Here is a 25,129-nt window from a genome sequence, read left to right as displayed (position 1 = left end):
GTTGTTTAGGTAAAAGCTATATCTTTTGGGTCTTGATGCAATCTCATCTACATTTGGAAATGGGCATAATTACGTTTTGATTTGAGTCTCATAGAGTTTGTATGCTCAAATATAAACTTAACGTGTGCTTATGTTTCTTTCGCTCACGTCTGGACATTTGGATTTTATTTCACACACAACTGGCTTTATTTGTGCTATATGGATTATCACCCGCAATAGTCTTGTGTGAAATACTTAAAGCTGTTCTAAGACTAGTTTGCAACGCCTCCAGTGCCTAGTGAGCACTTTAAACGTCACGTAATGACTGATGGCAAATCAGCAGTAAGCAGCATAATGTGTAAATTCCGCCAACGAGGGAATGAGGACGCACATGGTTTATAGATCACCATGCTAATCCAGCATGACTACTTTTTTTTCCGTTATCACTAACACATGGCTATAGCCCCGTGAATTCTATTTTCATTTCAAGGGTTCAGCTGGAAGACGGCGGGTGGTCCGCGAGTGTAAATTACGGACTCGTCAACCCTATGTCCCCGGTAGTGGCAACCTGCGCGTTGCGGCGTATCTTTTTAGTTTTATACATCTATTGAGTTGCCCCTTCAGCAGACGAACCTTTATTCGCTCTTTTGACCGCTTTGGCGACGATGGGGACAACGCATTTCACAGTGTATTTTGTGACCACTGCGTTCTTGGTGCACGGTAGGTTTAAAGTGTTATTAACCAAATTCATCCAAATGCGATAAAAAGAGTTATTTCTAAGACTTTGTTTAACATTGGTTATGCTGTGTCGATATAAGATAATCTGTACAATTAAAATAGGCTGACTTGGAGAATAATTATTATTATTATTATTATACAATGTCCATCTTGCAATGTTCAGAAGTTCATGGCAAAATATTAATCCGGTTGAATACTCTGTGAGTGGGATTCACAAGAAATATTATGGGCTCGTGCAGGTTACTTTGGGATATTCCTGATTTTTAAAGGATTGTAGTATTTATTTTGTTCTGTAAATGTGCCTGGATTGCATAGAACTTCAAATTGTTTCTTTTCAACACAAAGATGGAAAGAAAAACAAGTAATTGACTTTTTATTTTATTCAAAGGAAGTAGTCCTATAATATGTACGTTATCTTCTCTTAAAATCCTCTTAAAGACTTTTCATGTTTTGAGGGTATTGAACCTATTAAAAAGAATCATAATACTGGTATCAACCACCTTAATGCCGTTGCTTCAGCTTTGGTCTTAATTAGAAGGTTGGACTTTTTAAATCTCCTTTCCTTGCCCATAGAGGGCCTTGTGAGGTAACTGACCGTTGAATAAGTCTGCTCTTCTTATCCACCAAGCTTAGCTCCCTCCTTCAATAAAGTCAGCTGGTGGAACACAACAGTCCAGCCTAGATGCTTTCATTGATCGATCACTTGGTGTTTTTCAGTTCCAAATCCAGTTTGGAACAACAAAAAGTTATAAATAGCTGACCTAGTAATCTTTATTTCCATTTGGCTCCCATATACCCTAAATTTGACCCTTTGCTTCACATTCTTTGCTCTTCCTATACTGTTGGGGGTTTCAGAGCTGAGAGAGGAACACTTACAGGAATTATGGTCACATTACCTTTGCAAAGCAGTGTAGGTATATGTTTATGTGCCCAAGTCCACAGGAGCCAGTTGTTGTTGTTGTTGTTCCCAGATCAGTATATTGCCACCTGCCCTGGGTGTTGAAGTGATGCCTTCTATGAATGGTGCATGTTTTGGTCCCTTGCTTACAAAATATTGACTCAGAATGTTGACGAAGTGGTAGAATCCTTGTAAATGTATTATTTTTACTTATTTAAATAACTAAATTTGTGCTTATAAAATTTGTGCAATGCAAGAAAATAATGTTTCCATTCCACTCTGAGCATTCTTCTTGCCTCTTCCTGATTTCTTGTGTGTGTGTGTGTGTGTGTGCATGCATGTGTGGAACTCAGTATCTTTGCAGGGGGAGCACCAGCGGCGTCTATATAAGGATCTGATGAAGAACTACAATCCCTTGGAGAGACCCGTCTACAACGACTCACACTCTCTCACTGTTCATTTCAGTTTCAGCCTCATGCAGATTATGGATGTGGTGAGTAGGCATAAACCCACATACACAACTCTGATCCTGTCTGCTACAGCTTCAGCCTCATGCAGATCATGGCTGCAGTAAGTACATACATATTAATAAAGCATATATAGTACATGGCAGAAATATCAACACTTGCTATACCTTAATGCTATAATATTACTATTTATCCAAGGACACCAGACATATGACACACAAAAGTGCCGTTTAAACATTCACACTCATTATACAGTCAGTCACAAGATTGATTTCTTTTGATTGACTCATTATAGTACAATGAAACAATTAAAAGAAATCAATCTCTTTTTATAGACCCTTAGAGACTTACATTTGCACTGAAGTTAAAGCATGTCTCAACGTTTCAACAACTGCCTTTCAAGACAAACTGATAGTGAAATCATAGAGATATACATCTTAATGTTTATATGAACATGTAGTGGCAATGCATGTAAACAGCAGAGAAAACACTTCTCTCTCTCCCTCTCTCTCATCCCCCTGCATACAAAATTCTTTCTCCCAGGGATCATGAATATTGGCACTTTCTCTGTGTGTAACACTCTGTTAAATTCCACAGTAATTTTCTTATAATCTGATAATATACAGCAATATAAATTGATGTTTCACATCCTGATTTACTAAACAGTATTTAGGGTGTTGGGATTAGTAAAACATTAATAATATGGTCTCAGATTATGTGAAGATGTGAAAACGTACCTATACACACAAACACAAATGGAGCACTTCAGAAGAATTTCCGAATACATCACCTTTGTGTTTTTTGGATGACTGTGTTATGCCCAGGGAACATCATGGTAACAAGACTCTTAAATCACCCAATTTGCCCCATTCTTCTAAAGGGATGTTTTTCTGCATTATTTCTACATTATTCTAATATGACCGAAACAACCAAATTCACACAGAAGGCTGCAAGCCTGTCCCATATCATTCTGTGCATTCTGACCAGGTGTAACGGGCCAGGCAAAAACCAGACTCTTGCAGATAAAAGACAGGACTTTTATTGTAGTTCCGCATAGTGGAAAAAGGTCGTAACAAAATGGGGAGTAACTAGAATAGTGGGAAAACGGTCCATATCAAAACCAGAAAGACAATCCAAAAATCTAGGCAGAAGAATCCAAAAGGAGCAGAGAGACAGTAAATCCAAGGTATGATACACAGTAGTAGAATCAGGGAAATAACACTCAGTATGCTTAGAAAACACCGGAAGCAATACTTCGCAACGTGATGAACAGATAAGCTTATATACATGTTTCTAAATGACACACGGGTGAATTCAATATTCGGGTGGTGATGATCTGACGTGAAGTTCTTGATTGGTTGAATCCTGGGTTGGGTGACAAACAGCCTGCTGGGTATTGTAGTGTGCTAAGGCAATATGACAGTACCCCCCTCTAAAGAGTCTGAGACGGCCGAGGTACGAGGATGCACGTAATGACCCTCAGTAGGCAGATCCCTCATGGCAGACCCTGGTCTCGATTGAGAATCTACTGCAGGAAGGCGGTGAGGTCGACCCCGAGGGCGAGGAACAGGCCTTTCCAGGAACCTTGCATGGAAGTCCGAAAGGAGACCGGGATCCAGTACATCACAATGGGGAGCCCAGCTTTGTTCCTCAGGACCAAACCCCTCCCAATCTACCAGGTACTGCAGCGAACCACCCCTAGATTACAGAATGATGCATACTGCATAGATCGGAGTGTCTTCATAATCAATCAGTTAAGAAGGAGTGACCTCAGAAGAGACCTCATCCAAAGACCCTAGAACAATAGGCTTAAGAAGGGACACATGAAATGACCTCAAAACACGAAAGTGAGCAGGTAAGTTGAGTTGATGTGTGACATCATTAATGCGCTTGGTAATTTCATATAGACCGATATATTTGGGACCTAACTTGTGACATGACCTTGCGGAAGTCCCGTGTAGAGAGCCACACTCTGTCACCAGGTTGGTATATCGGGTTCTCCCCTCTTTAGGAAAGCTCATTCGATACGCTGATGTGTTACCTCCCATATCTTTTCACTCCGCTGCATCCACTCATCCACAGTGGGGATATCAGCTGAGATGGAAGTCCATGGAGCCATTGGAAGTTGATAACCTAAAATACATTCAAAAGGAGTCAAGCCAGTGGATGAACTAGTAAGTGAATTTTGGGCAATTTCTGCCCATAACAGGAACTTGGACCAGTCTAATGGATTGTACAAAAACAATGTAGGAATTTACTCAATTCCTGGTTAGTTCACTCGCATTGACCATTTGACTGTGGATGATAGCCAGATGTAAGACTAATAGCTACCGTGATATGTTCAAAAAAGGAATCCCAAAGTCAAGATGTGAATTGAGGTCCCTGATCTGATAATATGTCCTCTGGGATGCCAAATATACGGAACTCCTGATTAAACAAGGCATCCGCAGTTTGCAAGGCTGTAGGCATACTCAGGAATGCAATGAACAGCATACCCCTGGAGAAACGATCAACTACAGTGAGGACAGTAGTGTTACCTTTGGAACAAGGGAGGTCAGTAACGAAATCTAAGGTGATGTGAGACCAAGGACTTTCTGGTATGGGAAGCAGCATGAGCTTTCCTGCGGGTGGGTATTAGGCATCTTGCCTTGACTGCAAATTGAACACGAAGAAACCAGTTTAATGGCCAACAGTTCACATTCTCCTATTCCATAGTTACATTCTGCCAGTGATAACTTACAGGAGAAATAAACCACTGGGTGTAACTTGAACTTATCATATCATTGTGAAAATACAGCTCCTACCCCGATGTTAGAAGCATCAACTTCCATGACAAATGGAATGGAAGGATTGGGATGTCAAAGTATGGGAGCCTTGGTAAAAGCTTCTTTCAGTTTCCTGAATGCTTGATCAGCCTTCTGATTCCAAAATAGCTTGGTCGTTGCTCCTTTCAGGAGAGCTGTGGGAGAAGCTGCAATGCTGCTAAAATTCTGTATGAAGCGTTGGTAAAAGTTTGCAAATCCCAAGAAGCTCTGGAGTTTAATGGTAACAGGAACAGGCCACTGGATGATAGCTTCGATCTTCTAATCATCCATAGTGATTCCATCATGGCTGATCACGTATCCTAGACAATTCTTAGTTCGAAGGTGGAACTCTCCTTTCTCTCCCTTTATATATAACCCGTTACCCAGAAGAGTCTTTAATACCGCTTGTACATGTTGTATGTGGATTTCAATGTCAAGGGAATAGATGAGGATGTCGTCAATATAAGCAATAACGAATTTTCCAATGTATTCTTGAAGGATATCATTGATGAAGGCCTGAAAGATGGATGGAGCCACACTGAGACCGTACAGCATGACTTTGTACTCATAGTGACCTCTGGTGGTAATAAAGGTGGTTTTCCATTCATCACCTTTCTTTTTCCATATCAAATTATAAGCGCTACGGAGGTCTAATTTAGTGAAGATCTTGGCTTCTTGTAATTGTTCTAGAGCGACGGGAATAAGAGGTAGTGGGTATGTCTATTTCTTGGATATTTGATTGAGATTTTTGTAATCAATACAGGGGCGAAGACCAATGTCATTCTTCTTCACAAAGAAGAAGCCCGACACCATGTGGGAAGTGGATAGCTGAATAAAGCCTTGGAAGAATATATAGATGAAGCACTGAGCCATGTCCCTCTCTTCTTCTTGGGAGAGAGGGTAAATACAAGCCTTAGTGAATACCGCTCCCTCCAGGAGCTCAATGGAATAGGCATAAGGATGATGCCTCTTACTAAAGACTATACAGAGAGGGAAGGAAAAGGCTTGGTTGTCAGCAGGGATCTCTACAGTGGTGGAACATAACCGAACAACAGGAAATGTCAAACAATTCCTCAGACATTGAGATGACCACTGAGTGATCTCCTTCCGGGGCCATGATATGCTTGGGTTATGTTGTTCTAACCAAGGTAGACCTAAAATGACTGGAAATGATGAGGCTTCTATGACCAGAAATGAGATGAGTTCTGAATGGAGTGCACTTGTGGTGAGTTTTACGGATGTAGTGCGAAGTTATATGGAACCAGCTTCTACTGGTGATCCATCCAGAGCAGGCAGGGGAAGCACTTGGCTCGTGAATTAACTAAGGCTGTAAACACAGAGGATGGTGCATGAGGCCCAACATTGAAAGTTAACTATCATTTTTCTTGGGGGCAAGTAGCTCAGTGGTTAAGGTACTTGACTTGTAATCATTGAGGTTCAAGCCCCACCACTGCGAAGTTGCTACTGTTTGGACCCCTGAGCAAGGCCTTTAACACTCAATTTGTCATAATTGTAAGTTGCTTTTGATAAAAGCATCAGCTAAATTCCATAAATATAAGATCACTACCTTGTTTTGTGATGTGGGTTGCATACTTCTTCTGTGGCTCAGCAAAGAGGATCGATTGGGTCCAAGACAACAATCCCAGACAACATGTCCTGAGGCTCCGCAGTAAAGACAGAGACCCTCCTGGAATTTGCGCTGCCTCTCCTCTCCGGTTAAGGATGAAGAATCACACTGCATAGGTTCCACTATCTAAGCTCTGGTCTATATCTGGGAGAGGGACAGGTGGGGTGAGAACCGCTAGCATTACACTGTTTTTGTTCTTGAAAAAAATGATCCAGACAGATAAATAGAGCTAAAAGCTGATTCAAATCTAATTCATCATCTCAGCAAGCTAGTTCATGTAAGACCTCTGAATTGAGACCCTTCCGGAAAGTGACGATCAATGCTGCATCATTCCATCCACTACCTGCAGCACCAGCACAGAACTCTCATGCATAGAACAGAACGATGGCCTTCGCGTAACTTGGTTAGTATCTCCCCACAGGCTCTTCCCTCGTGGGTAATTGAACACTGCCTTCAACTGAGCGATAAAATCATTATAAGATGCTGTTTGTACGTTATCCCAGATGGCAGTTGCCCAGTCTAGAGCTTTTGTCAGATTGGGTAAGACAAGAGGTAATGAATGAAATCTTAGCTAGATTGGAAAAGGGTGGAAGGCTATTGAAGTATAATGAACATTGTAACAGGAAACCTTGACACTTGTCTGGGGAGCTATCATATTTTTTCAAGTTTATTCACGGGGAAAGTTGGTTGAATACTGATTGCAGCAGTACTAGGTGCTGGTATGGGAATGAACTGAGAAGGAGTAGTCATCATTTGCAGCTGGGAGGTGAGTTCTCTGAGACATTGTCCTAGTTCCGACATTTGTGTTTGTTGGTATGCTTGTTGTTTGGCGATTGTATCCATTGACTGTGTGAAACCCTCAAGCACCCGTTGGTGTTGGTTGATTAGCTGACTCTGGTTGGTCAAAGCTTGCTTCAAGGCAGCCCAATCTGCCATCTGCATGGAGGCGAAGTATTCTGTAACGGGCCAGGCACAAATCAGATGCTTGTGGATAAAAGACGTGGCTTTTATTGTAGTTCAACATGGTGGGAAATGGTCGAAACAAAATGGGCATGGTTGGGAGTAGCTCAAATAGTGGGAAAACAGTCCATATCAAAACCAGAAAGACAATCCAAAAATCTAGGCAGAAGAATCAAAAAGGGGCAGGCAAAAATCAGACACGAGAAACAGTAAATCGAAGGTACGATACACAGTAGTAGAATCAGGGAAATAATGCTCAGTAAGATCAGAAAACACTGGAAGCCATTCTTTGCAATATCATAAACTGTCAGACAAGTTTATATACATGTTTCTAAATGACACACAGGTGAATTCAATATTCTGGTGATGATGATGATGATTTGATGTAACGTTCTTGATTGGTTGAGTCCTGGTTTGGGTGATGAACAGCCTGCTGGGTATTGTAGTGTGCTAAGGAATCAGGTGATATGACGCCAGGCCTGCCTATGGGAACATTTCTTCCAGTTCATTGTATAGATTACAAAGAGGTTGGAGCAGTGACATCAAATTCTCAATATGATTTCTTTTTGCCATCTGAGTGAAATATATATTATATATAAATATAATATAAATATATATATATATTTGTCTTCTAGGATGAAAAGAATCAAGTTCTGACAACGAATATCTGGTTACAACTGGTATGTCCTCTTACCTTTATTCATATTCAGTAAACATGATGGCAGTCTCTGAGCTGGGCAGTTATTATTGCTGAGATCTGTGTAACAGAGCAGACGAAGCAAGGGGTTTTGCCATGCATATTGTCGAGATGTGCTGTGCACTAATCCTAGAATAGAATTCTTTATGTGTATATATGTATATCTTTATCTTTGTTGATTTTTTTTTTATAATGGGTCAACGGAATAACTAATCAGAAATTAGGCTCCAAGGACTACTAGTCAGGTAAGAGTAGCTGCATTAAGCAAATGAAAGCACCTCAGATTATTATGGATTACACACAGGGCAAAAAAGATACTGTCTCAACAACTGAAATATAAAATAGGTGGCCTCTCATTTTTGTAGTTTGGTTCTCCAACTTCTCTCTTCTCTGTGCTTGACTTTACTTCCAGTCTTCTCGTGCCTCTGTGAAAATGTTTGGTTAGGGCTATTTACTTATGATCTAAGGATAAAGGGTTTTTTTTTTGTTTGTTTGTTTGTTTAACCCTCAGCCTGTGACTCCTCTGAGCATCACATAGTCTTCAAGGAACAAATATACACACGATTATGTACACATTTTGTTTATGAATGTAGCTTTTGAATGATGCACACAAATTTGATTATTTATTGGTCCTACACTGTTTGTTTAAAAAAAACAAAAAACAAAAAAAACAACTCTAGAATTCTTACCACCTTAAACAGTCATGTGAAATAAAGCTAGGCTAATAAGATTCTTAATCCCTTCCTGCTTCTCTCTCTCTCTCTCTCTCTCTCTCTCTCTCTCTCTCTCTCCACTTTCCCTCTCTCTCTCTCCTTCTCTGCTTTCTTTCTCTCTCTCTCCTCTCTCTATCTCTCTCTTCCCTCTCTCTTTCCCCCTTCCCTGTCTCCTTTTTTTATGTGATCCAAAAAACATAAGGCCTATAAATTATACTGTATGGCCTGTAAAAAATTGTATTTTGGAGCCTTTTTTGTGAGTCTTTATGTCTAAATATTGCTAGGTATATTTAGAACTAGGAGATTATATATTTCCAAATGTCAGTCAGTTATTTCGGCATTTCAAATGTGTCAGGGATGGAGAGTGATAATTATGCTGGCTGCTAGTGAAAAATCAAACAGTTGGCACTGCAAAAAACAAAAGCTTCATATCTCTCTTTTCAGACTTTCTGTTGTAGTTGACATAGCCTACCTGCAGATCCCCACCACCTGGAGCTCTGCTTTTCTCAGTCATGCTACTGGGTAGATTTACTGTATTTGTGGGAGGGCTTCCAATTCTGCATTCTGACTCCAAACAGAGTGGTGCAATATATACTAAAAACAATCACTGCAGGGCATAGTCACAAAACAGGATTATGAAACAACCAGAACGCATGCCTTCGCACTGAGACATGTCCACTGCATGGTCATGTTTCTGCAGCTTACTCTCAAAGAATGAGCCATTACAAATATTCCAAGTTTCACCAGACCCACCGAGCATCATTCCAGATGTACATTATGTCATTAGATATGATATTAAAGAAATTGACTTAGACCAGGCCACTGCCTAGACTGATGCTTCAAATGAATTCTAATTCATGGATGTGAGGTCATCCTTGGGGGCTATACCACAGATGACTCAGATATCTGATCTGCTCCCCATCAGAAGTGATGTGTTCCATAGCCTGGTGAAGTATGGACATCTACTGTTTGAGACCCTGACTATATCTGTGTGTTTTACTAAATATCTTTCGTATAGACAGATAAATTAAAATAAATTAAAAATGATACATTTTTATCATTTTTTAAATTCAATTTTTATCACTGACTAGAGACCACACCAGGCCTTAACTCTTCTTCCTCTACAGTTAAACAAACAGATTATATTTAAATTATACTCTTTTTACCCATTATATAATGATTTTTTTTTAAAGAGCATGAGAACCTTTGAATTCCCAGGAAACACCACCTCTCTACCAGAAGCCCTGCCTCCCATGAGAAAAACAATTCCCAGTACACAGAGAATCATAATGTCACTGAGAATGAAATGAATTTTTATGAGGAGATGCCTTTTACCAGTTTTACTCTCTGTGCATGCTTTTGGGTTTGTACCTGTATGCTCCTTATCTTTTGCTACTGAGAATGGGTTTAAGACTGCTTTCCTATAATAACCTTTAATCCCCCTCATTTTCCCCTCCTCAGTACTGGGTGGATTATTACTTGCAGTGGAACATGAGTGACTATCCTGGTGTAACCAACGTGAGGTTTCCTGATAGTCAGATCTGGAAGCCTGATATTCTTCTGTATAACAGGTAGAACATCAAAGTCTGCTCCTCAGCTCATCCTAGCTTGTTTTTATTTCCATTTATTTATAAGCAAAGAAACAAACGAAAATGGTGCAAATATAGAAAGAAATATAAAACAATTGTGCCATACTAAAACATCCTGTAGTCTTTTTTTTCTCTTTCAGTTTATATTTACAATAACAATTTATAGACCGGTAGCATCTTATTTAACATATTAATAAAATTTTGATCAAACCATCAGTCAGTTGTATTTAAATGTTAAGTGAATAGTCAAAATAGATATAGACACAGTTTCCAAATACCACTGTAACAAAACACATGGGTTGAAGATGGTCTGGAGAGGTTTTGTAGAGCTTTTGTGCTCAAATATGAAAGAAAAATTAGTTTCACATTTGTAAAACTGTACAGAAACAAGATATAAGTTCCCCAAAGACAATAAAGACTGCTGCTGCATTTATTATGTGCATTTTCTTTAATGAATGATGTCTCTCCTCATCAATGATGTCTCTCTTCATCATTCTTCTATGTTACAACCCTACACTTGCTACATAGGGTGCAGCAACAAATTGCTTTTAAACTGAAATTGGAAACTGTATAAATCCTTATGGTATTCCTGTGTATCAGTTTCCATTTTAAAGGGATATGTAGTCATGGGTTGGATCCAAAGGCATGTCAAAGATATTTACTGGAGAGGTTTAGTGCATGGGTTTAGGTCTGAAAGCAATACAGTCGTTAGTTAGATTGTAGTTTTCATAACGGCACAATATTTGAACCTCTTTACATTTTTACACAATGTTTCACATGGACATGCCATGCCCTCCATTTACCAACTGCAGTTTCTTAAATGGATGAACATGTCTGCTGTGGCCTAAATCAGATGGTTGTGTCAACTATATAATCTTTCATATCATTTCAAGACCGAGAGAGAAGAAGAGAAATGGGAAGCAGAGGTGTGAGGCATCGCTTCTCTTCTCCTTGTGCTTCTCTTCTGCTTGTTGTCATTACTCTATCCTTTGTGCGTGCGTGCGTGTGTGCGTGCGTGTTTGTTTCCGCCTCTGCTCGAGGCACATGCTAGCTGTGTGAGCAGGTGCTGCTATCTCCAGCTCTTGCATCAGGGCTGCAGAGTCGATCTCTTGTCTGCTGTGTGGGCTCTGTAACACCTTAAACTGAGTCTATCTCATGCCTGTTGTGGCTTAAATAAAGCCTCAAGCCACTGCTTCCAAGGTGTGGCTCCAGCAGATTTTCTGGCCATCAGAAAACCTAATGATCCTTGGTGCCTTTGTAGAGCTGCAAGGTTAGATGTGTACATTTATTAAGTGCTAACCTGTGTGTGTTTGTGTTAATTTTTACATAGTGCTGACGAGAGGTTTGATGCTACTTTTCATACCAATGTTCTGGTCAACTCATCTGGCCACTGCCAGTATCTGCCACCAGGTAAGTTACTTTTGAGCTTCCTTATTTTGTTCTGTGCTCTGGACCTGGTAAACTACTCGGTGGTATCTGCCTGTACAGCACAAAAAAAACAAAAACAAACCCATGACAAGTGGTGTCATCAGGAAGTTACATTACCTTCTAGAATATAAGAATAGATAAGTAAATATTTGTCCCCAAAAAAAGGTATTGCTGAATCTCTGATGTGGATTTTTTATTTTCCCATAACTCTATATTATCTTTATATTGTTTTCTTATATAAGAATATGAATTCATTAAATTCCTATTAATTCATAACACAAAGGAAGAATTAATCATTGATTTGCCTGATATTGTCTTCCTGTGTACCTCTGATAGCTGGAACACAGCTGCAAATTCCAGGTTATAGTGTTATCCTGATCTTCTGCAAAATAGTTTTTCCCGTCCCCTTTTAAGAAAAACATGGGCATTTGTTTATAGGCATTTGGTTTGACCTGAAAAGTCAAGGTGTTCCTATACACAGAATTAACAATATGCATCACAAAAACATAACGAACTATTGATTTTGATATGCATTGTGATTTAGCTATGTCTGATTAATTTAGATTTTTTGGCCTGTTGATGTCGTGTTACTACCAGTGATCTTTAGTCCTCTTGTTTAGAAAAGTAAAACACTCCAGATGCAAATGGCACATCTAGAATAAACCCTAGTATTAGCTCTGTGAACATAAAGTAATGTTGCATTGAGACCCTGCTGATCAGCCAATTGTACCAAATTTTACAATTTTACAAATGTGTCTCCTAAAATAGGAGGACTATGTAATATACATAAATAACTGTGATTCCCTGCATGGCTTACCCATACATATTTTTAAATTAGAACTGGCAGTCTGCACTTTAACCTCTTTGTCATTGCTTCATTTCAAATCTAAAGAATCTATAGAGTTGTGGCCAAAACAACAAAAACTGCCAAGGTACAAATATTGATTGTACTTTAACTCAGAGATGATTTATATGACCTTCAGCACCCAGCATAGGTCTAACTTTGCTCAAGATACTTGTTTGAGGGGATGTATTTACATGCTGTTTTGAGGTACTGTTTTAACACAGCTATCTGTGTAGTCATGGTGAAATTGTAGCACATCTATACACCTTTCCAGACTATTCTTGACATATCTGAAAATGGGGAGAAACTATGCTGAAGGCCTAAGAAAAATATAAAAATCTCTTTTGCTTAGTGAGATTCTCTATCTTATAAACAATAGCACTGCAAACTATGGGCTGTATTATTTATCCAATCTATAGTGTGGTCACCACTAAAAACATAAATATGTTTTACAACCTTTAAGAATGTCATTAGGACTGATGGAGTGATGGTAGACCTGGGAAACAAACATTTTAATTGAACATAGGTATACGATCAAACTGGAATCAAATTATCAAATTACATTTCTGGAAGACCAAAACAAAGCATATTGTTTTTACTGCTTCATCAAGTCCTTCATGCTCATAGCCTGAACAGTATTGTGGCTCTCCACAACATGAACATGGCACTCTGCTAAACAAATGCCAAGACATGCTGCAGACAGAATGACTGAGAGGAGCATGGATCCTGAGCTCCTTGTTTAAATCACCTAGACCATGAGGCTCAGCCCATTTGCCACTAATGTCACTTCAGTGGCCTCCAGGCTTTATCCCCATATTGCCCTAGAGGATTTCACCTATCGGCCCATGTTTCTTTCTCTCTCTTTCTCTTTCTCTCTCTCTCACATACCATGCACTCACGCATATGCACACAGACACATGCACATGCATACACACGCTTACACACACATACACATAATTATTGTAACCTCTACCCATCAGCTTTGTGCTGACAGTGTTGATAAGAAAAAAAAGTCCCAATGCTGACAGAAATTGATGTTGGCACAAGCACTCTGCCTAACAGAAATATATCAGTGCTTCTGTAAGGGAAGTGCATGACTGGATACAGGCAAAATGGGTAGCGTTTATAGTAGATGTTCGGTACACAGCTTGCCACTAACAAAGATCTGGAAGCCTTTATTGTTTGGGGAAAGTAATGCAGGATAGCGGGAATGGCTCGCAGGATGACGGAAGGAGACAGGATAACGGGAATGGCTCGCAGCATGACGGAAGGAGACAGGACTGGAACATTCTGCAGCTGCCCACTGATTGGGAGCAAATTGAATTCATAGACATTTGTCTTATGAGGGATATGTTCAGTTTACATCAAGGAGCACATTCGCCCTATGCACCCTCTTCCAGTTTGAGCTCTTTCTCCCTCATATTCACTTGTTCATTCCTTCTTTCTTTCTTTTTGTATTCAAAAATACTTAATGTATCAGTATCCTGCCTTTTTAGCCTTGACACGTTAAAGGCCAAGATGCAATAAATATGCAAAATCTACAACATATTTTGAATACTTGATTCTGATGGTTGATTATTCCTCAAACTGTTGCTGCTATTAATATATCACCCCCTAAATATGCCCAGAACAATGGGCCTCACTGGCCTCCTTCCTACCATCTGATTTTACAAAGTACTGGGCTCATTTTCTAATGCATTTATGTCTGCACTGGATTGTGTTCAATTTACACAGCATGCAGACATCCCCTGTATCTGTAGTTGGTATTTCTAATCATTGACTCACTGAATATGGCAACAGAAAGCCAACCTACAACTCTCAAAAAAACTTTATCTCCTATCTGTCGAACCTACAAAAGTCTGTTGACCCTAATTACTTTCTGGCTTTCTTCAGGCTTTGCCTCTCTGACATTTCTGCATTTTTGTCTACTGGTGCCATGAGCGTATACTATAACAATTTTATTTCAACAACGTATATTCAATGGTTATGTCACATTAAAGAGCAGGCTGGTTCCAGCTACACCATCCTCTACATAGTTTGCTCCCATACTAAGAGTTCTGAAGGCTGCTAGTTGGCTGCTTGCAATTCAGCTTTATCTTGGTAACGTTTACATATAGGGAGCCCTTCTGTTACTTTTCTGTTATGACCTTTGGCAGCTCTTGTCTCAGAATCCTGTTTAGGATTAACTCTTCACACTCCATATTTCAACTACTCCAAGTACTGCTGAGCAATTTGACACTTTTCTAGATTTCTTCAAAGATTGTCAGAAAAATCTCAACATTTTTCCTTTGCTCCGCAAATACTCCTTTCTCAATAAACCCCTTTACCTGCTTTAGACAGTTTGTTCACTGGTTTCATTACTGTAGATCCCATCAATGCCTCTGAATTAATTACTAAATTGAGTCCTACATCCCTTCAGCTTGATCCTGTCCAAGTTTTTCTTCTCAAGTCTGGCAACTCCGCACCAGTTGCACATTTAATGAATTCACATCTACTTGTTCTGTTCTTTCAGCACTGAAGAATTGCTGTTGTAGGTGCTGAAGATACATGGCCTTCACCCTACTGTTCTTGCCAAATACAGACTAACCTGCTGTTTACCATTTCTAGTTAAAGTGATAGAAATAATGATGGCTTTGCTCTCTAGAGATTTTCTATTGGGAGCCTTTTCAGTGTGCCTTTCATTCATATCATGCTACTTAATCTGCTCTCTTGAGAGTTATTAGTGACCTCCTGCTTTTTGTTGATGCTGGTTTGCTAAATAGTCTTCTCTCTGACAGGATCATGGCTTTTGGTATTGTAAATCATAGCGTACGTCTCTTCCATCTTTCCTTAAATTACTAGCACAGCTCTAGAATGGCTTAGATCTTACCATTCCAGCAGAACACTGGACGCCACTGCCCAGGTCACTCATGGTGTACCCCAGTGATAAGTTTACAATCCCCTCTTGTGTCATATACATGACTCTAGGGCAGTTCATCAACAGCCTTGGTTTTAGCTTGCAGTCTTGCAGATGAGATTCATTATATCTAGATGCCAATTCACCTACAGTTACTAATGAGGAATCTTCCATCATTTCCATGGGGTTGATGGTATGCATTTCCGATTGGAAATGGTGGTTGGATGCAAACTATCTTTGGTTAAACACTGATAACTGTATCACTTGTAGGCACCAAATAAAAAATCCAGACTATCCAGTTCCTCTGTTAACATCAGTTGACGTAGTTGTGTAGGGCATTGTTTATTCTCTTCATCACAGCAACCCCAATTTCCCAAGCTCTTTTCAGAGGTCATCAGGTAGGCAAATCCCTTCATCTGTGTTTCATTGAATTAAGCCCATGACACCTCAAAGAGGCTGAACAGTGAGGTCTGGCACCTCCCTCCAAGCTCATATTTAAAGCCACACCTTTTAAAGCAATATGCCTCTAACAAACACAACCCAAAAAATCCATGATGGCCTTAAGGGTGTGGGAGCCAAAGCACTTTAGGTTTTAGATCATGTTCATAACCTTCAGAGTACTGTCACTTTAAGATATAAGTTACTGCTAAGTCATGACATTATCTTTTGGCTCGGTTTTTAGTAGCTTAGGCAGTGGCAGTCTTGTTTGATTTTTAGAGAAGACAGTGGCCCTGGGAGCAACAGTTTTCTTACTATGTTGCATTTCAAATTAGGAATACCTTCATTTTTAGAATTTTCCTTGAGTTGTGATTCATTACTAACCTGGAATAAACACATTTATTGTTTGTACATTGATGCCGACTCCTGGCTTTCACATGTGTCCTCAGAGGCACATGCAGTGAATCACCAGATCATGCGGCCAATCATAGCTCGTGTAATGTCAGCACGCAGAGTAACGCTTGATCATCACTTCATTACTCATTCATTTACATTGTAATACTCAAGGTATTGGTCTACCTGCTAAAACTCTTTTAAAAACTCTGCTAAAACTTTTAATTCAAAACGTAGCTGCTGGAGTACTTTCACACACTAGGCAGTCTGTGTCTGTAACCACCATTGTTCATAAACTATACTGATTACTGATCTCTTCCCATATTCAGTACACATTCCTTTTTATTACATTCGGAGTCACTGCAGCCTTGCTCCTGTCTATTTTTCTAAGATTCTCCACCTTTAGGTCTTCAGGCAGCAGGATGCTCACAATGCAATGAGTGACAGGTGATTCAGTACCTAAATTTTGAACCACCCTCATCTCTCTATAACCACCTTCAATTTTACTTTTCAAATCTCAGGTAAAAGCTTTCCCTTTCAGGCAGTAGAATTTGCTGTTCTGCTCTCTAAATCTGGCTTCTTTTGTGCGCGCGTGTGTGTGTGTGTGTGTGTGTGTGTGTGTGTGTGTGTGTGTTTGTGTGTTTTATAACATACTATGTAAATAGACATTGTGGCTCAGTAATGTGCTACATAATAAAAATTCAGAAGTCTCTTCATCATATATATCTGGTTCTGACTATTCCTGTTCTCTCATTTATTTCATTTTGTGCAGACTATCAGTTTTAATACCCATTAAATAATTTCCCACTGTTGTATGTGAGCTAATTAAACAGACTCTTCTTGTCCAGGTATCTTTAAGAGCACCTGCTACATTGATGTGCGCTGGTTCCCTTTCGATGTCCAGCGGTGTGACCTGAAGTTCGGCTCATGGACGTATGGTGGCTGGTCACTAGATCTGCAGATGTTAGAGGCTGATATCACAGGATACATTGCCAACGGGGAGTGGGATCTTGTAGGTAGGCGTACTGGTACAGATTTCTCATTAGTTCTGTCAGATATGAGGTTGAAATTGTAGGCCAAGAGATAGTCCAGATATTTTGTGACTAATTCACATAGTTCACAGAGTTCTGGTATTTTTTTATTTCAGAAAGTAAAATCAGAATCAAAATAGGATTGTTACTATGACGACTTGCAGTCTAAAGCTACACTGCGCTATGGAAAGTTTACTTGAAGTAAACAGGTGTCACAAAGTTTTACATCATAAGAGACTAATTAGACCCCAATTAGTCACTTTGTTCAACTTTTTTCAGCACAGTCAATCACATAGCCTATTTGGATGAAATTCTTTAGCCTTACATTTCAGTTACAAATTGTAGATTTATCGTCAGTTTGGTACCAATTGAATGCCTTACTGGACTTTGTTTTTGGATTTTTTAAAACACTTGAAGATTTTCTTTTTATAAAGGAGATGATGATTGTGATAGTAAAACAACTACATGTTGGTCCATTATATCCCTAGCACTCCTTTTCAGGACATTTTTGTCATGTATCCTGGCCAGAAACATGTGAGGGCAATTTAAGATGAGTTCCACAGAGTCACAGGCCTGCCATTTTTAATAGAAGTCTGTGCAAAGGCTTTAGGCAACAAGCAACTAAACACCACTAATAACTAGCATATTTAGGTATTTTTAAGTGTCATAGGCTGCACACACAGAACCCTCATTACAACTTCGAAAATAATGATTATGTGACTAGAAAATCAAATGACAGGATATTGCCTTCCAGTTGACAGAATGTCTTCCAGTTTAAAGCTTCATTTCTCAGAATGTGCCTACAGCAGCTCATTTCTCTTATCCACTGTTGTGCTGCCCATATCATCAGAGTTTAAGCCAAATGGCCAGACTCAGTCAATGAATCATTTTATTGGAAGCCTAGGGTGTGCAACAAATTTGCACAGGGTGTGTCCCTTTTGAAAGGACAATATTTTAACATCTAGTTTTAACCTAAGAGGACTGTGTATATATTAATCTGTTCATGCCATTTGATTACTGGAATGTTTGAGGACCCCTGCTAAACAGAACTTGTTCCTGTTGGTGAGAGAGTAAAATCCAGTTATAAGCCTACACTTATAATTTAGGGTTCAGTTAACTTCATTTAGGGTTCAGTTAACGGAATGAAATAATATATCTATTCAGGAATTGCCAAATTATTAAACAATAGTTTAAGCTATTACAGCCTAGAAAATGTTGACTTAAGCTTTATGCAACTTCACAGTTTGACACCCTCATTGGTATATAATGTTTAGCTTTGTTTTGCCTGGCAAACATTTGTTCCTTTGCTGATGCTGCCATGTTATGTTTTTAATCTATTCATAATATGTATACACTGAAAATATTTTGAGTTCTCCACTTTGACACTTGCACTCCCTTGATTATGAGTTCACCATGAACGTGCCTCACTTAAGAACAGCCCACTCAGTGTTTATTGACCTCAGTTATCGATATTCTAATCAAATGTTCTGGAACATATAACAGGATATGCTACATCAAAATCAATGAACACAAGGTTAAAAAGGGGGCTTGCTAAACTGGCTTCCTTGAATATCTACTGGTCAACCCTCAGGCATGTTCAGGACTGTTAACCAAAATGAAACAGACCTTACATAACAAACAGATGCAGGCCCTCGACCTTTGTATCATGCTTCCCATCCTCTGCAGAGTGACTCAGCAGGGTGCTGACATATTTAGCAGGGAAGCTCGAGGGGCCAGTCCTGCAAGTCTGGCCAAAATGTAACTCCACAGGATCTCACACAGTGCCAGTCTGCAGGCTGCTCCCAACCTGCTAATCAACTGTTTCCACAGAATGCCTTTATGCAACATCCCCTGATGCAGCAATGACATTTCTATCCCCTTGATCTCTTTAGTAGGGACCGGATCGTCTTTATTGTTCGGAAATAAACATGCAGAATGTCATGTGGAGATAACAATGGCCATCAGCTGTGCATGCTGTCCCTGGGAAATTATGTCAAATTAGAGATAATTAAACATTCTTCTTGGCATATATGAATATCATTGGACTGAGTGATGAATTGACATCTTTGCTAATTTGGGCATGGGAGTGTGTATGCTTAGAATTTAGCATAGTGTTTTGAGCAGTAGTCATTATAAGAGTGGAAACCATACACTTAAAGGCTCTATATGGCAAATCAGCTACTAACACACTTAGTAACTAATCGATTTCACTATTTAGTAGCAATGGATATTAAGAACAACAGAAACATAAACACTGTGTTTTGTAGTACTGTTGTGGGTTTCTGGTGTTGAAGCTATGCTAAAGCCCGATTAAAGGATTACCTGGTGGTCAGCAGGGAGATTAAATACCCCTATTTGCACACGGAAATTAGACAGGATGTGATGGAAGGGAAAGAACATATGCTCTTGGTCAATGGGCCATAGACCACCCACATAATTAAAAACCATGGGATGGCACAGGCATGCTTGAGGAAATTGGATTATTCCTGCTATACTGGTTGTTGCAAAGATTAAGCCTGTTCTTTTATGAATTTTGCTGAGTCTACAAGTTATTCAAAACCTTGTTTTTCAGTCTAGTTGGGTAGTATGAGTGCAACTGTGTTCTGTGTTAGAGGCCTATGTTTTTGCTATAGGTTTAAGGCTGCTTGTGCTATTTTGTGGGCTGATGAACAAAAATCCCATTATGCCTGTGTGTATTGTTTGTGTGTGTGTGTGTGTGTGTGTTTGTACATATGTGTGTGTGTGTGTGTTTGTACATATGTGTGTGTGTGTGTGTTTGTACATATGTGTGTGTGTGTGTGTGTGTGTTTGTACATATGTGTGTGTGTGTGTGTGTGTGTGTGTGTATTTGTACATATATGGGTGTGTGTGTGTGTGTGTTTGTACATATGGGGGTGTGTGTGTTTGTACATATGGGGGTGTGTGTGTTTGTACATATGGGGGTGTGTGTGTTTGTACATATGGGTGTGTGCGTGTGTGTGTGTTTTGTACATATGGGTGTGTGTGTGTGTGTGTGTTTTGTACATATGGGTGTGTGTGTGTGTGTTTGTACATATGGGTGTGTGTGTGTGTTTGTACATATGGGTGTATGTGTGTTTTTACATATGGGTGTATGTGTGTGTGTGTGTGTGTGTGTGTGTGTGTGTGTGTGTGTGTGTTTGTACATATGGGTGTATGTGTGTTTTTACATATGGGTGTATGTGTGTGTGTGTGTGTGTGTGTGTGTGTTTGTACATATGGGTGTGTGTGTGTGTGTGTGTGTTTGTACATATGGGTGTATGTGTGTTTTTACATATGGGTGTGTGTGTGTGTTTGTACATGTGTGTGTGTGTACATATGTGTGTATGTGTGTGTGTGTGTGTACGTGTGTGTGTGTGTGTGTGTACGTGTGTGTGTGTACGTGTGTGTGTGTACGTGTGTGTGTGTGTGTGTGTGTGTGTGTGTGTGTATCTTAGAGGTCCCTGGACGGCGGAATGAGAGGTTTTATGACTGCTGTAAGGAGCCCTACCCTGACGTTACCTTCACAGTGGTGATGAGAAGGAGGACACTCTACTATGGCCTGAACCTGCTCATCCCCTGCGTGCTCATATCCACTCTTGCACTGCTGGTGTTCTTGCTGCCCGCTGACTCAGGAGAAAAGATCTCACTGGGTACGGCACTCACATTCCTTTTCTTTCTCTTTCCATGGTGTCCATGTCATACACTTGGGCCAGTTTTTAGAGTGGATATTTGTTCAGTATTTGGACTTGAGGAAGCACTACAGTTCTAATAAGCCAAACAAAAGCATAATGACAAGGACACAGAGGACACCAATATTGTTTCACAGCATATATAACTGTCAGTTATTATTCTACTTCCTATAATACATCCTATAATTGGCCTGCCAGTTATACTGGAAATGAAGTGTTTTAATTTACATAAAAAATAAAGTGCATGAGAGTTTCACTTCCTAAAGCACTTTATGACATGATTCAGGTGCTTTTGGAGATATAACCAAAATAGAACAAAAGTGCAGACTAGCTGGATTCTCCAAGGACTTCTCTGCTTGGATTGTATTATTTAAATTCACCATGATGTCTTTGGAAAAAGTAATCATTTTACCAAAGTGGGCAAGCTCAGATGAGCAACTAAGCTAAGCTGAGAACAAAGGTGACAGACAGGGAAATCTTGCTGACTGTGAAAACTTGAATCTATGCGAAACATTGATCATCAAAATATAAAACATCAAAAAACATTGGCAACATAATGTGAAGCTTAATGAATTCTGTGTTCAAAACACATTCTTTAATCTCCAAAAGAACCACAATGGTTGTGAGAATGTGAGTGCATTAGCATATTCGGGAGGAATGTCTAAGAAGTATGTGCTACAGGCACATATGTCTTACTAAGAGGAAGACAATTTACTAAGTCAATACAATTTAGTCTTGGGACATAGTGTGCGATGTGTCTCAAAAGGCAAAATAAAGATGTAGTGGGTTAGAAGTCAACACATTCTCTTGGCCAGTCAATGTAATAACCCCAAAAAGTAGCAATGTCATTTTATGCACTGCTAAAGTGTTTCACAGTGGCTGAACTGGGTTTGTGTTTTTCTGATAGGGTTGATGAGGACAGATGTGGTAGGGTAATGTGTGTGTGTGTGGGGGGGGGGGCAGGTTCAGCTGAGAAAATAGCAGCTGCAGAAAATCCCACAGGAGAGCAGCGTGGGGGGGGGAATGCTTAACCAAAAATATTGTGAGGTTAAGAGAGAAGCATTGTATTTCACTACAATATCAACAAGCAGATATTGCATCCAGTAAAATATTATACCTTGAATAGAACACTGAAACACACCATGCATGCGTGAGAGAGTGAAGTATTTGGAGAGGAGTTTATTGTATGTGTGTTCATATAAATCTTTATGCTAGGGTAGGAATTTCCTTGGAAATGGCAATTTATATTTAGAATGGAATGGATGTTGTTGTCAGAATTTAGGTGAAGGTCTATAACTAGTAACGTTTTTAACAGAACATAACTAAAACTTAACATTTCTCAACATTTTATTTTCTAACTTACTCAGGGTGAGTGATGTATTTGATCTTTCCACAATAAAGCGTGACTGTTAATGAGTTGAGATCACTTGCATTTGTAGAGGTTTATCAACTCCAGAATTCATTAAGGAACATTCTTTGAAGCTGGCACTGAGCCATGCTCTGTGGCTGCAGGACAAAAGCAGACTAGTTCCTCCATTGAGAGACTGCTGTTAGCTGGAGCTGCCTCTCCCTGACTTGGCACTCTATTGGAGTACATGAGGTGTGAGGTTGGTGTTGCGCACCACGCACTACTATGAAGTGCTGGAATGAGAAAAGGGAGTGATTTATTGCAGAAGATTTTAAAATGATTAGGTTTATACATATATACTTTGTTGGAATATAAATAGTAATAAGAAAATGTGCCTTTCAGTTTTTTGATGATATATCCTCTCTTCTAGGAATCACTGTGTTGCTGTCACTGACTGTTTTCATGCTCCTGGTGGCTGAAATCATGCCAGCAACATCAGATTCTGTGCCTCTGATTGGTTAGTAAAGTTGTCCATGATTGGGTGTCATTTCTTAGCAGGGTCAATGGTGAGAAGGAAGTCTGAAGACTAACTCTGACTGTATTTGTTATTTTCAGTCCTATAGACCTGATAAATATATGCATGTTGCTAAATATATGTATGTTGCTCGGGTAAGAACAGGTGCCAAATTCTGTAAATGTAATTCACCCTTAGTTTGGTGTAGGGGCAGAAACAGTCAGGAACTGAGTGGAAAGGAAATATAGTGACAGACATGGGACAACACTTGTTGGAGTAAGCTGGCTTGCTGAGAAATAGCATCCATTCTCTCCTCCAATTTTGAATAGTGCTCTTTTGAATTTTTTTTAATCAAGGTTTTCATGTCCAAAAGCTCCCCACTGTTCTAAAGATAATCAGTGATTTCTTCTGGAGTTAAGTACAAAATTAAACTTATACCCTAAAGTGGTTTATACATATAGTATGTCTAGTATAGTACGTAGGAAAAGTTGTATACATATGTTATGACCTAATAGGATTTCAACCATTTCCTTCCTCATTGATTGTGTTTGTGTTTGTGTGTGTGTGTGTGTGTGTGTGTGTGTGTGTGTGTGTGTGTTCTAGCTCAGTACTTTGCCACCACCATGGTGATTGTTGGCTTATCAGTCATAGCTACAGTGCTTGTGTTACAATACCACCATCGTGACCCAGACAGTGGCAAAATGCCAAAGTGGGTAAGTGATCATCCTCTCTTACTCTTTGTCCAACTCCTGAAGGTTAAAGCACATGTCCCAGGGCAGAACAGGGCCTGTGCATTGATCCTGGTTGGAAGCAGCCATGAGGAGAATAAGAATGTGCTCTGGTTAAGCTCTGGGGGTCATTTTATGGCAAGTATATCAGATAGCCCCTCAGACCAGACCAGGGTTACCCTTCATCGATTCAGTTACATTGATTACTCTACTGATATTCAAAAAACTCATCTAGATGGTGCATTAAATGCATAACATTTTACCTCAGGGCCATTATGCAGTTTATTTGATTAATGTTCATACTGCCAATGCATAATTAGATACACTATACAAAGTTCTTCATTTAACAAGCTCTCATTTGATCATCTTTTGTAGCATTTGTGTTAGCTCATTGAGTATAAATGTTTGGATTACCCATGTTGGCATAGTTCAGTTTTGTTCTGGCATGGTCTCACCTTTGTTATACTTCTGGGTGCAGACACGTGTGGTGCTGCTGAACTGGTGTGCCTGGTTCCTGCGCATGCGTCGTCCAGGTGATGAGCGCGTCCGCTTAGCCTGCCACAACAAGCATCTTCACAGGGGCAGTGTCTCCAGCACAGAGCTCTCCATCAGTCAGGGGGCACTGCAGCCTACCAGCAGCAACATGCTCTATATCGGCTTCAGGGGAATGGAAGGGGTCCACTATGCTGCCTCACCTAATTCAGGTGTGCTCTGTGGGCGTCTCATGGGGGCCAGCGAGGAGGACGTGCTGTTGCCCGGGGGCGGAGTCTCTGGGAGTATTGTGGGAGGGGCTTCAGAGACAGAACTGGCAAAGATTCTGGAGGAAGTGAGGTACATAGCAAAGAGATTCCGGAGCCAGGATGAAGACGAGAGCGTGTGCAATGAGTGGAAGTTTGCAGCAGCGGTTATTGATCGCCTTTGTCTGATGGCCTTCTCCATCTTCACCATCCTCTGCACATTTGGCATTCTCATGTCTGCACCTAACTTTGTGGAGGCTATCTCTAAAGACTTCTTCAGTTAAAACAAATAAGACATTAAGACATACTTTTCTGTGTATTACATATTTCTCAACAGTAATTTCATAGTCAGTTCTATTTAAGCATTTACTCTTATAGCACATCTAAAATAGTGACTGAAAACACTCCTTGAAACAGTCATTGTAACCTGTGGGTTTATATACGTTACACAAATGAACACAGATTCAAGTGTAACATAACTGTAGTGACTGTATTTGCTTACTTGTTCCCAATGTACAATACACAGAATATGGAGATGAATGTGAATGTCTTTTGTGGTGTTTTGTTCAGTATTGATGTCACAGTATATTGGTGCAGATCTAAAGTATCTT

At 39.8% G+C, this 25,129-nt stretch overlaps 1 protein-coding gene across 3 annotated transcripts; it reads left to right on the top strand.

The window, feature by feature from the left end:
- The first annotated feature begins 319 nt into the window (after nucleotides 1-319).
- Nucleotides 320-25,058, top strand: LOC113583653 (neuronal acetylcholine receptor subunit alpha-7). Of its 3 annotated transcripts, XM_027020088.3 has the most exons (10): nucleotides 321-699; nucleotides 1,969-2,108; nucleotides 8,109-8,153; nucleotides 10,345-10,454; nucleotides 11,803-11,882; nucleotides 17,320-17,487; nucleotides 20,958-21,152; nucleotides 22,970-23,056; nucleotides 23,657-23,766; nucleotides 24,260-25,058. In XM_027020088.3, exons 1-10 carry the CDS (start codon nucleotides 645-647, stop codon nucleotides 24,800-24,802), a joined length of 1,533 nt encoding a protein of 510 aa, XP_026875889.1. In that variant the 5' UTR covers nucleotides 321-644; the 3' UTR covers nucleotides 24,803-25,058. The 3 variants fall into 3 exon arrangements, with proteins under 3 accessions (XP_035376074.1, XP_081568372.1, XP_026875889.1); XM_035520181.2 differs by lacking the exon at nucleotides 8,109-8,153 and having other exon boundaries at nucleotides 320-699; XM_081712246.1 differs by lacking the exon at nucleotides 17,320-17,487 and having other exon boundaries at nucleotides 320-699.
- Nucleotides 25,059-25,129: the final 71 nt, after the last annotated feature.

The sequence above is a fragment of the Electrophorus electricus genome, chromosome 4 (genome assembly GCF_041902795.1).
Source record: "Electrophorus electricus isolate QZ-2024a chromosome 4, ASM4190279v1, whole genome shotgun sequence".
NCBI lineage: Eukaryota > Metazoa > Chordata > Actinopteri > Gymnotiformes > Gymnotidae > Electrophorus > Electrophorus electricus.
Note: the sequence above shows the minus strand (reverse complement) of the source record. Positions and strands in the feature narration are given on the sequence as shown.

What these genes read in the sequence shown, in the direction of transcription:
- LOC113583653 (XM_027020088.3), top strand. Translation starts at nt 645, where the DNA reads ATGGGGACAACGCATTTCACAGTGTATTTTGTGACCACTGCGTTCTTG. An exon ending in CGGGGAGTGGGATCTTGTAG is followed by an intron (nt 17,488 to 20,957) that starts GTAGGCGTACTG and finishes TGTGTATCTTAG; the next exon opens with AGGTCCCTGGACGGCGGAAT. An exon ending in AGATTCTGTGCCTCTGATTG is followed by an intron (nt 23,057 to 23,656) that starts GTTAGTAAAGTT and finishes TGTGTGTTCTAG; the next exon opens with CTCAGTACTTTGCCACCACC.